Source organism: Lonchura striata, chromosome 33, assembly GCF_046129695.1.
Source record: "Lonchura striata isolate bLonStr1 chromosome 33, bLonStr1.mat, whole genome shotgun sequence".
NCBI lineage: Eukaryota > Metazoa > Chordata > Aves > Passeriformes > Estrildidae > Lonchura > Lonchura striata.
The window spans coordinates 2,710,732-2,723,412 of record NC_134635.1 but is presented as its reverse complement, the minus strand read 5'-3'; the positions used below and the strand labels follow the sequence as shown (position 1 = coordinate 2,723,412).

At 62.4% G+C, this 12,681-nt stretch overlaps 2 protein-coding genes across 2 annotated transcripts; both read left to right on the top strand.

The window, feature by feature from the left end:
- Positions 1 to 554: 554 nt before the first annotated feature.
- On the top strand, positions 555 to 5,174 carry MTMR11 (myotubularin related protein 11). Its single transcript, XM_077789409.1, is given in 15 exon segments — positions 555 to 616; positions 618 to 792; positions 1,052 to 1,124; positions 1,214 to 1,356; positions 1,468 to 1,712; positions 1,804 to 1,891; positions 1,960 to 2,048; positions 2,231 to 2,352; positions 2,443 to 2,506; positions 2,698 to 2,768; positions 2,839 to 3,014; positions 3,527 to 3,697; positions 3,875 to 4,067; positions 4,168 to 4,526; positions 4,889 to 5,174. Coding segments are annotated over 15 exon segments (2,127 nt in total). The 3' UTR covers positions 4,985 to 5,174.
- A 295-nt stretch (positions 5,175 to 5,469) lies between these two features.
- On the top strand, positions 5,470 to 10,486 carry SF3B4 (splicing factor 3b subunit 4). Its single transcript, XM_021542076.2, has 6 exons — positions 5,470 to 5,518; positions 6,116 to 6,244; positions 6,519 to 7,061; positions 8,068 to 8,262; positions 9,474 to 9,644; positions 10,025 to 10,486. Exons 1-6 carry the CDS (start codon positions 5,485 to 5,487, stop codon positions 10,207 to 10,209), a joined length of 1,257 nt encoding a protein of 418 aa, XP_021397751.1. The 5' UTR covers positions 5,470 to 5,484; the 3' UTR covers positions 10,210 to 10,486.
- Positions 10,487 to 12,681: the final 2,195 nt, after the last annotated feature.

Below are 12,681 nucleotides of genomic sequence, written 5' to 3'. Positions count from 1 at the left end.
GAGGCCGGCGGGAGCGGGGCCAGCTTGGCCTGGGAGCAGGGAGGAGAAGGCTCCGTGCTTCTGCCGTGAGTCACCGAGCAGCTTCTCCTGCCGTACGGCCGGGAGGGGCCCCGGGCCCCCTCCCGCACCGCTGCTGCGGGGTTTGGGGGTTCCCCTGCCCTGGGCAGCGCTTGCGGGACCCCAGAACCGCCCGGTCTGTACCCCCGCCCCAACGCTGAACTTCTGGGGTGCCTGGGGCCGCCCCCGTCCGCCTGCGGAGCTCCCGGCCCCGGACCCCCGCCTCTTTCCCACCGCCGGTACCGGGCAGTGGGGCGGCGGGGGGCGGGATGCCGGGAGCTCCGCAGGCGGACGGGATCCGAGGGGTCGGGATCCGAGGGGTCGGGATGAGCGGAATCCCGGGTCCCGAGGGGCGGGATGCCGGGGCAGGGATGCCAGGGGAGGGCGGGATGCCGGAGCGGAGGGCGGGATGCCGGAGCCGTGCCGGGCGCTCGGGGCTCTTTCCCGGGCCGCTCCGGCCCCGGCGCTCCGGGCCCGCCCGGCCAAAGTCCTGCGCCATGAGCGGGGCCCCGGGCGGCCGCCGCCCGACCTTCCCCGGGCTCCCAGGTAGGGCCGGGGCCGGGGGTTTTGGGGAGGCTCGGGGCTCTCGGAGCCCCGCACCCAGTGTCGGTCCCCGCAGGAGAGCGGGTGCTCGAGGAGGCGGCGGGCGCCCGGCAGCGCTGCGGGAACGGCGGCGGCTCCGTCCCGGGGACGCTGCTCTGCACCAACCGCCGCCTCGCCTTCCTGGCCGGCCAGGTGCGACGGAAACACCGGGAACACCGGGAATAGCGGGAACGGGACCCCTGCCCCGGCGCGACCCCATCCCAGCGCATCCCGAGCCCATTCCGAACCCGTCCCACCGCACCCCCGGCTCCCGCCCCAGCCCATCCTGGCTCTGCGGAACCGCCGTGCTCGCCCTGGGAACTCCTCATGGGTGCAGATCCATCCCCACCACCCTTCCTGGGACTGGGGGGACACTCTGGGGCAGTTCCCAGCCCTCCCCACTCTCCCGCAGGCTCCTGGCTCCCGTGGCCTCCTCCACTCCGAGGACGAGGTGGCCCTGCCCTGCATCCACAAACTGGTGGCAGGTAAATGGGGACACCTGGGGGCTCGAGGGATGAGCTGGGCAGGTCTCGGGGCTCAGCTGGCCCTGACAGCCTCATCCCCCTGACCCCAGCCAGCAGCTTCTCCAAGCCCAAGGTGCTGACGGCCGCCTCCACCCTCAAGTTCATCCCCGAGGAACTCACCGTCTTCTGTCGGGATTTCCGCCTGCTCCACTTCTACTTCCCCGAGAGCGGCTTGGCTCCGCAGGCGTTCCGGGTACGCCGGGGAGGTGCAGGAGGGTCGCACCCTCACTCTGGGCTACCCGCGGCTCCGAGGAAGCCTGGGGGGGGCTCACGCCTCACACCCCAGCCCTGGCTGCCCTCGCAGGTGGCCAACGCCATCGCACAGGCACGGGAGGCGGCTGCGTGGCTCGGAGATGCTGCCGAGGCACACGACGGCTGCTCCAGCCGTGGAGGAGCCGCCCCAGAAGAGGAGGAGGAGGATGAGGAGGAAGGCTCGTCCACCGTGCTGCTCTTCGAGAGCCTGCGGGACTGGGAGAAGGAGCTGCAGCGTCTGGGCGCTGCGGGCTGGAGGGTGAGCGCCGTCAATGAGCGCTTCGACATGGCCCCGAGGTACAGCCCCGGGGGTCCCCAGCACTGTCTGAGCCACTGGAAATGGCACCCGAGATTTGGGGGACCCCACCCGTGTCCCACCTTCCCACAGCCTCCCCCAGTACCTCTGGGTGCCCAGTGGGCTTCTGGACCACGACCTCAAGCGAACTTTTGGCCACTTTCAGGAGCGACGGGTGCCTGTGAGTGCCTGGGCAGGGTGGGGGGCACTGGGAGGGGATGTGGGGGTGTCACCCCGATTTTTTTGCAGCGCCTGTGCTGGCACCACCCGGGTGGAGGGGACCTGCTGAGAGCTGCCAGCTTTCACCGGGCCTCGGAGCCAGGCAGCGAGGATGTGAGGTGGGTGCCAGGGGGCCCCGGGGTGGGGGGCTGAGGGTGCCCCTGGCCAGGCCCCTCTTGGGGTTCCCTGTGCCCCCCAACCTGTCCCCTCTTGGGGTTCCCTGTGCCCCCCAACCTGTCCCCACCCGGGGCTCCCTGTGCCCCCCAACCTGGCCCCACCCGGGGCTCCCTGTGCCCCCCAGGTGCCTGGAGGCGCTGCTGCTGGGGGACCGCGGGCCCTGCGTGTTGGCTGACACGGCCGAGCTGCCCACGCTGGCCGACATCCAGCTCGCCCACCTGAGGCTGCGGGAGCTCTGCCTGCCTGGTGAGTGGCACTGGGCGGACCCCGAGGACCCCCAAACTCCCCCTGGGGAGCTGGGAACCCCCCATTGAAACTCCCTCCCGTGGGATCCAGGCGCGGTGGCAGAGGAGAAGTGGCTCTCGGCCCTGGAGGGGACACGCTGGTTGGACCACGTCCGGTGAGCAGGGGGTCTTTGGGGTGTAGGGTGGTATTTTGGGGAAAATTCACCATAAATCCCATGGTGGAATGTCCGCCCCCAGCCCACCTGGCACTGTGGGGCAGTGGGGGCATTGTGGTGGGTGCATGAGCCACCCAAAGGGGTGACAGTGACATTTTGGGGTGCCCTGAAGCCCTGCTTTTGCCCCCCAGCTCCTGCCTGAGAAAAGCAGTGGAGGTGGCGTCGCTGCTGGCAGGGAAGCGCTGCTCCGTGGTTCTGCAAGGTGTGGGGCTGGAAAAGGACAGGAGGGGGCTGGAAAGGGGACCCCCATCATCACCACATTGCCCCCCCAGAGCCCTCGGACCGGGACCTGAACTGCCTGGTGGCCTCTCTGGTGCAGCTCCTGGGGGACCCCCACGCCCGCTCCCTGCCTGGCTTCCAGAGCCTGGTGCAGCGGGAGTGGGTGGCAGCCGGGCACCCCTTCCCACGCCGGCTGGGGCTGCTCTGCCAGGACAGCCCTCGGGAGGAGGTGAGACCCCCATTGCTGTCCCAGTGGGGTGACAGAAGCTGGGACAGCCCTCGGGAGGAGGTGAGACCCCCATTGCTGCCCCAGCGGGGTGACAGGAGCTGGGACAGCCCTCGGGAGGAGGTGAGACCCCCATTGCTGCCCCAGCGGGGTGACAGGAGCTGGGACAGCCCTCGGGAGGAGGTGAGACCCCCATTGCTGCCCCAGCGGGGTGACAGGAGCTGGGACAGCCCTCGGGAGGAGGTGAGACCCCCATTGCTGTCCCAGCGGGGTGACAGGAGCTGGGACAGCCCTCGGGAGGAGGTGAGACCCCCATTGCTGTCCCAGTGGGGTGACAGGAGCTGGGACAGCCCTCGGGAGGAGGTGAGACCCCCATTGCTGTCCCAACGGGGTGACAGGAGCTGGGACAGCCCTCGGGAGGAGGTGAGACCCCCATTGCTGTCCCAGTGGGGTGACAGGAGCTGGGACCTGCCTGTGAGGGGTGAGCCCCCCCCCCAATCCCGAATCCCCCCCAGGCCCCCGTGTTCCTGCTGTTCCTGGACTGCACCTGGCAGCTCCTGTGGCAATTCCCGGCGGATTTTGGCTTCACTGAGGCTTTTCTCCTGGCGCTCCACGACAGCAGCTTCAGCCCCTACTTCAGCACTTTCCGCTTCAGCTGCCAACGCCAGCAGGGCCACAGCGGCACGGTGAGGGGCATTGCTGCACCCCCAAACTCTCCCATCTCACCCCTTCTCCATCCCCATTCCCAAACTGGGGACGGGCACCCCCAGATCTCCCATTTTACCCCTTTTTTCCCCCCGGCTCCGTGCCTCAGTTTCCCCATCCCAAAGAGGGGACTGACTTCCCAACCACTTCCCCCACAGCCGCGGCTCCCCAGCCAGATCTACCGACCCATGGGGGGCTGGCAGGACCCTGGGGGACACAGGGGAGGCCCCCAGCCCTGCAGCTTTCCCCCGGTGTGGGCCTGGGGCCGGCGCTACACCCGGCAGCAGCGGGAGCAGTTCCAGAACCCCGCGGGACCCCCGGGCCCTGCTGAGTCCCGGACCCCCAGCACGGTGAGTATGGCTGGCCTGGGGGGGGCTGCACCCTTCCTTTGCTTCCCTTTTTCCCTTAATCCCTATTTTTATCCCCTCCGTTTCCTCTTTCTTTCATCCCCTTTTATTTCCAAATCCTGTTTTTTCACCCCGCTTTTCCTCCCCCATTTTCCTTTCACCCCTTTTTGATTTTCCCTAATCCCCGCTCCCCCTTTGCCAGCCCGCAGACCCCTGCCCGTGGCGGGGTGCCAGCCTGGTGCTGACGCTGGCCAAGGGCTCCTTGTGCCCTCACCCCCTGCCCTGGTGGAGCCGCCCCCCCCTGCGCCCCCCATTGCGGGGGTCCCCCTCGGACAGCCAGGGGACACAGGGGGGGCTCCTGGGGACCTGCCAGCCCACCCCGGGGCTGCTCCTGCCCTGCACCGCCGGGCCCTGCGTCCGCCTCTGGCACCGCTGCTACCTCAGGGGGCTGCCCCAGGAACAGGTACTGGGGAAACTGAGGCACGGGGGAGGGCTGGAGACTGGGGGTGGTGGTTTGGGGGGGGTCCCAGTCTGGCTGGGGGGGAGGATGGAGCCAGTTTGTGTGCAGCTGGTGTCTGTGTGTCCATGGGGGTGGAGGGATGGATGGACGGATGGATGATGAATGATGGATGGATGGATGGATGATGGATGGACAGATGGACCCCATGTCCATCCATCCCATCTCGTCCATGTTCCCATCCTGTGCTGAACATCCTGCCCCGTGTTCCCATCCTCGTGTCCCTGTCCCATGATGAACACTGCACCTCTCCATGTCCTGCTCCCCGTGTCCTTGTCCCCACGCCGTGCCGGCCGCTCTCTCTGCAGCGCGGGCGCTTGGCCCCATCGCTGGCCGGGCTGGCTGAGGAGCTGCAGCTGCTCCAGGACCGTCTCCACACCTGGACCCTGCGGAGGCCGCACTGAGAGCCGGGGGCACCCGAGCCAGCCCAGCCCCGCTCGGGGGCTCTCAGCAGAGAGCTGCTCCAGCTGCTCCCGCCGCCTCCGCTTGCTCGGCGGTGCCGGGAAGGGCGAGCGGCGGCTCCCGAGGTGCCCCCGCTGCTGCACGGGCGCTGCGGGCTCTCGGTCCCCCATTAAATCTGTGCTGCCTCCATGAGGCTCCGGGAGCTCAGCGATGGGGATGGGATGGGGACGCTGCGGGAGCGCACACCTGGGACCTCCGCGCCGCTGGGATCATGGGGCACTGAGGGCACTGCTGGCCGTGTCGGGAGAGAAAGGCCATGTCGCGACAGAAGGGGTCCTGTCGCGACAGAACGAAGCGCGGCGGTCCCTGCCCGCACCCAAGATGGCGGCCGCGCCTTCCCCTCACGACGGCGCTTCCCGCCAACGCCGGGCTCGCGCCTTGACGTCACGCGCGGCGTGCGTGCGTGCGTGCGTGCGGCGCCGCGCGCGCGGAGCGGGGCAAGATGGCGGCGGGGCCGATCTCGGAGAGGAACCAGGGTGGGAGCGGCGGCAGCGGCCCGGGGGCACCGGGGCAGCGCTCTGGGGACGCCTGAGTGCACCGGGGCCGTGCGGGGTGCTGGCGAGGGCTCTGTGGGGAGTGGGGAGTCCTTGGAAGCGCTGGAGGGGGTTTTGGGCCGCGGGGGGATACGGAGGGAGGAGCAGGCGGAGCTCCGAGGCCACGGTGGGCTGGGGTTTTTCCCAAAGGAAAAAGAGGCTGTGGGGCTCCTGGATTAAGGGTGGCGAGGAGAGATTGGGGTTTGTGGGGGTTTTGGCTGGAGGGTTTTGAGTGGAGTGATTTTGAGTGGAGGGTTTTGAGGGAAGGGTTTTGGCTGAAGGTTTTGAGAGGAGGATCTTGACCGGAGGGTTTTGAGGGGACGATTTTGACCGGAGGGTTTTGCGGGGAGGATTTTGATGGGGGGGTTTTGAGGGGAGGATTTTGAATAGAGACTTTTGAGTGGAGGATTTTGACGGGAGGGTTTTGAGGGAAGGGTTTTGGCCGGAGGGTTTTGACCGGAGGGTTTTGAGGGGAGGGTTTTGGGTGACTCTGAGCGCGGGGGGTGGCGGGGTCCCGGCGCTGAGCCCCGTTCCTCGCAGATGCCACGGTGTACGTGGGGGGCCTGGACGAGAAGGTCAGCGAGCCCCTGCTCTGGGAGCTCTTCCTGCAGGCCGGGCCGGTGGTCAACACGCACATGCCCAAGGACCGGGTCACGGGCCAGCACCAGGGTGAGGGACCCCCAAAACGGCAACGAGGGGGGTGGGATTGTGGTGTGGGAGAGGGGGGGATCATCCTCTGTCCCTCAGGAGGTGTTGGTTTGCATGAAGTGGGGATTGAATCGAGTATGAGGTGGTATACAATAAAACCAAGGGGGTTTCAGTCGATAATTACATGGGGTTTTTAACGAGCTGGAGTTTTAAATCGGGGTGTGGGGAGTGGCTTTGTGCCCTGAAGTCATTTAGGGGTCTTGCCCCACCCCTGAGCTCCTTTGGGATCCCCCAGGCTACGGCTTCGTGGAGTTCCTGAGCGAGGAGGACGCCGACTACGCCATCAAGATCATGAACATGATCAAGCTCTACGGCAAACCCATCCGGGTGAACAAGGCCTCGGCCCACAACAAGAACCTGGACGTGGGCGCCAACATCTTCATCGGCAACCTGGACCCCGAGATCGACGAGAAGCTCCTCTACGACACCTTCAGCGCCTTCGGGGTCATCCTGCAGACCCCCAAGATCATGAGGGACCCCGACACGGGCAACTCCAAGGGTTACGCCTTCATCAACTTCGCCAGCTTCGACGCCTCCGACGCCGCCATCGAGGCCATGAACGGGCAGTACCTGTGCAACCGGCCCATCACCGTGTCCTACGCCTTCAAGAAGGACTCCAAGGGCGAGCGGCACGGCTCGGCGGCCGAGCGGCTGCTGGCGGCCCAGAACCCCCTGTCCCAGGCCGACCGGCCCCACCAGCTCTTCGCCGACGCGCCGCCGCCGCCCTCGGTGCCCGCGCCCGTGGTCACCGCGCTGGGGCCCGGCGTCACCCCGCCAGGTGGGTGCCACGGCTGCCCGGGGCGGGGCTCGAGGTGCTGGCGCGCGATCCCCGCCTCTTTCCTAAATTTTTAGGGTTTTTTTTTCCTCCTGGCCCATTTTCCAGCATGTGTATGGGGTGGGGCTCTTTCCCCGATTTTTTGGTTTTTTTTCCTCCTGGCCTATTTTCCAGCATCTTTATGAGGCAGGGCTCTTTCCCACATTTTTATGGGTTTTTTTCCTCCTGGCTCATTTTCCAGCCTCTGTATGGGGTGGGGCTTTTTCCCAGATTTTTAGGAATTTTTTCCCTCTTGGCTCACTTTCCAGCACATCTATGGGGCAGGGCTCTTTTCCAAATTTTGGGTTTTTTCCCTACTGGCCCATTTTCTAGCACCTGTATAGGGTGGGGCTTTTTCCCAAATTTTAGGGTTTTTTTTTCCTCCTGGCCCACTTTCCAGCACCTGTATGAGGCAGGGCTCTTTCCCAAATTTAGGGTATTTTTTCCTCCTGGCTCATTTTCCAGCACCTTTATGGGGCAGGGCTCTTTCCCAAATTTTGGGTTTTTTTTTCTCTTGGCTCACTCTCCATCAGTGTGCCCCACACCTGTATGGTATGGAGAGGGGCTGGGAACACAAACCCTGTGAGGAACAACTGAGGGAGTTGGGGATGTTCAGTCTGGAGAAAAGGAGACTCGGGAGTGACCCCATCACTTTACAACTTGTAAAATGGTTGGAGTCAGGTGGGCTTGGTCTCTTTTCTTCAGCAACTGACAGAACGAGAGGTTACGGTCTCAATCTGCCTGAAGGGAAGTACAGGCTGGATATCAGGAAAAGATTTTTTACAGAAAGAGTGATAAAGTTCTGGAGTGGCTGCCTGGGGAGGTGGTGGAGTCACCATCCCTGGAGGTGTTTAAAAAATGCCACTGAGTGCCATGGTTGAGCTGAGGCATTGGGGCTGGCTTGGATTTGATGATCTCGAAGTTCCATCTCTGATAATTCAGTGAATTCTGTGATTTCCCTCTGTGCCAGGCCTGCCTCCCCCCGGCTCCTTCCCTCCGCCGGTGCCGCCGCCGGGAGCGCTGCCCCCGGGGATGCCCCCGGCCATGCCCCCGCCGCCGATGCCCCCGGGCGCCGGAGCCCCGGGACCGCCCTCGGGAGCCGCCCCCGCCGGGGGACACCCCCCTCACCCGCACCCCTTCCCTCCGGGAGGGATGCACCACCCAGGTACGGGGCTGGGAGGGGCTGGGAGGGACCGGGAGAAGCTGGAAGGGACCGGGAGGAGGTGGAATGGGACCGGGAGGAGCTGGGAGGAGACCGGGAGGAGCTGGGAGGGTCCAGGAGGAGCTGGGAGGGGACAGGGAGGAGCTGGGAGGGGACATGGATCAGGATCTCCTCTTTTTGTCTTCCCTCCACCTCTCCTTTCCTCCCACTTCCTGCTGGACCTCTCAAACAATTCAAACGTCAGCGAGTTATTGAATTTCTGGGTCAGAACTAATTAGCTGACCGGTCCCTTTAAGTGTGGCATCCAGTAATTTTTTTGATAATTATCAAAATACTGGAGTTTAATCTGAGCGGGGGTTATGATTGTTGAAGGATCTGGGGAATTCAGGAGGTTGTTGCTGTCTGGGAGGCACCAGTTTTCCTTGAGTTGGGAAGGTGCAGGGACAGGGGAAGGAAGGAAGGAAGGCAGAGATGCAGAGAAGGAAGGCAGGAGCTGATTTTGGCATTAATAATTGAATGAAACCACTTTTTCCCCTGGTTTCCCCACTGTTTTGGCCCTGTGCTCCTGGGAAGGAGCTGTGTCTGCATCTCAGCTCTGTGTTCAAAAGCACAGATTTTGTGAAATGTGCAGTTTAATGATTCTCTGGGATTTGTTTTGATCTCGTAGCTCCAGAGCCACCCTAATTAGGGAGCTTTGTGTGATCCTGCTCTGGCCACGCCAGGAACAGATGCTGCAGGGCCTGAGCAGAGCCAATTACACCTGGCCAGGGAAAACCAGGCTCAGGAAGAAAGAGTCATTGGTTTATTTGGTGTTTTGGTGTTTAAATGGGTAAAAATGGGAGGAAAGGGGAGAAAATCAGGGCTGACAGTGGACTGCAAGGTGGAATGGGATAAAAACAGGGATAAAATGGGATCACTGGGAGAAAGGAAGTTTGGGGGGACCCTGGCTGCCCCAGTTGGAGCAGGGCAGCCTCCCACAGTTGTCCAAATTCTCCAGGGATGGGAATTCCTCACTGTGCCAGGGCTTCACACACTTCTCTTTTCCCACCCACTTGCATCCAAACCCTTTCCTCTTGCTTTAAACTCCGTGTTCCTTTCTCTTTAACCCCCTTTTTGGCAGCAGAAGCCCCCCTGCACTCACGATTTCCAGACCCAGCTGGAATTTTGAATCCTGGGGGGGCTTCCTGCCACCCCTAACTCCATCATCCCCCTAGGAATGCCACCCATGCAGGTGCACCACGGGCCACCTGGCATGGGGCAGCACCACCCAGGACCACCCGGCTCTGGGGGGCAGCCGCCCCCCCGGCCCCCCCCGGGCATGCCACACCCCGGACCCCCCCCCATGGGGCTCCCCCCACGGGGGCCACATTTCGGATCTCCAATGGGTGAGTGGGGTCTGTTTTTGGGGGGCTCTGCTCTGGGGGAGGAGGAGGGGATGAAGCAAGACCTGGGGGACCTGGCACCCCCCCAACTCTGGGGTCTTCACAGGGTGACCCCGCAGACCCCCCCCCGTGGGGATATCCACAGCTTTGGGATGGTTCTGGGGGTCCGTTGTGGGGGTCTTGGGAGCAATTCCTGGTTTTGGAGGAGCGTTTGCCAAGCTGGGGCTGGAGGGGGGCACCTGCTGGTTGTGGCACCCGTAGGTGGGGTGGGCACCTCCAGGGAAGTTTGGGGGTGGCTTTGGGCTGGTGGGCCGTGTTCCTGCAGCGGGTTTGGGGGGGCTCTGTCCTTTCCCCCTGGCACTGACCCCCCCTGTCCCCCACAGGTCACCCCGGGCCGCTGCCGCACCACGGGCTCCGCGGGCCCCCCCCGCTGATGCCACCCCACGGCTACAACGGGCCCCCCCGGCCCCCCCCCTACGGCTACCAGAGGGTCCCACTGCCCCCCCGGCCGGCGCAGAGACCCCCTGGAGTGCCCCCCCGCGGGCCCCTGCGGGGACCCCTGCCCTGAGAGCTGGGGGGCTCTCTGCTCCCCGTCCTCCCACGGCCCCTGCCACCAACATTCCCATCCCTGCAAAGGGCTGGGGGCCACCCCCCACTCCTCCCTTCCCTCCCCATTTTTTCCCCCGGTTTATTTTTATTGTGTTAATTTTTCTCCCTCTCTCCCCATCTCCTCCCGTTTGTCTTCCCCTGGAAGCTTTTCCAAGCTCCTTTTTATTGGATTTTGTTGGTTTTGTATGGAAAGCAGTGACCACCCACTTGAAAATAAAGGATTTGGGGAACCAGAAGAGTTTCTGGATTGGGGATGAGGCTCTGCTGAGATCTCTTCCCTGCTTGGGCCTTTGGGAAGAACCAGGCTGGAGGGATTTGGGACAGAGCTGATCCATGGTCTGATTCCTGCTCTCTTCAGCTGCTCCAGGAAATGTTTGGATTCCCGTTCTTGAGCTGCCCAAATCCAGGTTTGACTGTGGAATATTTTGGTGCCAATGTTTAGACAAAGTCAAACATTCCCCAGGGAAATCTTCAAGAGGCTTGGAGTCCACAAACCCCTTCTGCTGCCCCTGGGCAGTGCCAGAGCCTCCAGGAGCTGGGAGTTTGTGGGGGGACATGGAAGTGGGAATTTGCTGCTTGCTTCCTTCTTCATCCCACTGTTGTCTTCTTACAGCCAGGTGGGTCTGGATGGGATAGGAAGGGAAGGTTGGAACCCACTCCTGACCCTTCACATCCAGAAACGTGGGGAGAACCCCACAAGGATTGGTCGAGGGAGTGGATTTAGGTGTAAGGGGTGGGATTGTGTGGGGACAGGGGTTCCCTGTGGTGCTGAGAGCCAAGGGGCTGAAGAGATCTCCAGTATCCAGAGAATCCTGGGTGGGTGAGCCCCAGGGTGGCATTTCCCTGCTCCTCACTCATGGAAGCCACCAGGATCCCCCTGGAGCAGCAAATCTCCCTGCATGGACACAATCATCATCCCCTTTTCCCCTGGGGGTATCCAATGTCACCCCCACTTTTATCCCATCGTCCCTGGTGTTATCCTGTCATTCCCAGTTACATCCCACCTCCCCTTTCCTCCCATTTTATCCCTGTTTTTATCCCATCCCACCTTGCAGTCCACTGCCAGCCCAAATTTTCTCCCCTTTCCTCCCATTTTATCCCTGTTTTTATCCCATCCCACCTTGCAGTCCACTGCCAGCCCCGATTTTCTCCCCTTTCCTCCCATTTTATCCCTGTTTTTATCCCATCCCACCTTGCAGTCCACTGCCAGCCCCGATTTTCTCCCCTTTCCTCCCATTTTATCCCTGTTTTTATCCCATCCCACCTTGCAGTCCACTGCCAGCCCCGATTTTCTCCCCTTTCCTCCCATTTTATCCCCGTTTTTATCCCGTCCCACCTTGCAGTCCACTGCCAGCCCCGATTTTCTCCCCTTTCCTCCCATTTTATCCCTGTTTTTATCCCATCCCACCTTGCAGTCCACTGCCAGCCCCGATTTTCTCCCCTTTCCTCCCATTTTATCCCTGTTTTTATCCCATCCCACCTTGCAGTCCACTGCCAGCCCCGATTTTCTCCCCTTTCCTCCCATTTTATCCCCGTTTTTATCCCATCCCACCTTGCAGTCCACTGCCAGCCCCGATTTTCTCCCATTTTTCCCCGTTTTTATCCCGTCCCACCTTGCAGTCCACTGTCAGCCCTGATTTTCTCCCCTTTCCTCCCGTTTTTACCCATTTTTATCCCATTCCCCTCAGCTCTTTCCCACTCCGTGTTTCTCTGTCCTGCTGCCAAGCCTGTTCCTTCTGATGAGCCACAAAAAATCCCCCGGGGCCGAGCAGAGCTCCGCGGTGACAGTGGCACATGAGTCACCGGGTGCCTGGGGATGTGGCACTCCTTGTCACCATTTCCCAGGGATGCTCCTCCACTCCTGCATTTCCATCCCTCTTTTAGTTTATTTATTTATTTTTTTTCTTCTCCACAATCGGTTCTCAGCTCCTGGATTTGTAAATCCTTCCCAGTGCAGACTGGTCCCCATCCCTGTTTTCCAGTCTGAAGGGCGAAGCGACGGATCCTGACTGTGAGGTTTTGGGGTTGACACCCTGGAAGCTGGGACGGGGTCAGCTCAAGGCAGGGGATGCAGGAGGATTGGGGTTCAGGGAAGATTTGGGATCTGGGAATGTTGGGATGCAGGATAAAAGGGCTTTGGGAATATTGGAATGCCAGGGAAGGGGTTCAGGGAAGATTTGGGATCTGGGAATTTTGGGATGATGCAGGATGGAGGGACCCTGGGCACTTTGGAATGCCAGGGAAGGGGTTCAGGGAAGATTTGGGATCTGGGAATTTTGGGATGCAGGATGGAGGGGTTCTGAGAATATTGGAATGCCAGGGAAGGGGTTCAGGGAAGATTTGGGATCTGGGAATGTTGGGATGCAGGATGGAGGGGTTCTGGGAACATTGGAATGCCAGGGAAGGGGTTCAGGGAAGATTTGGGCTCTGG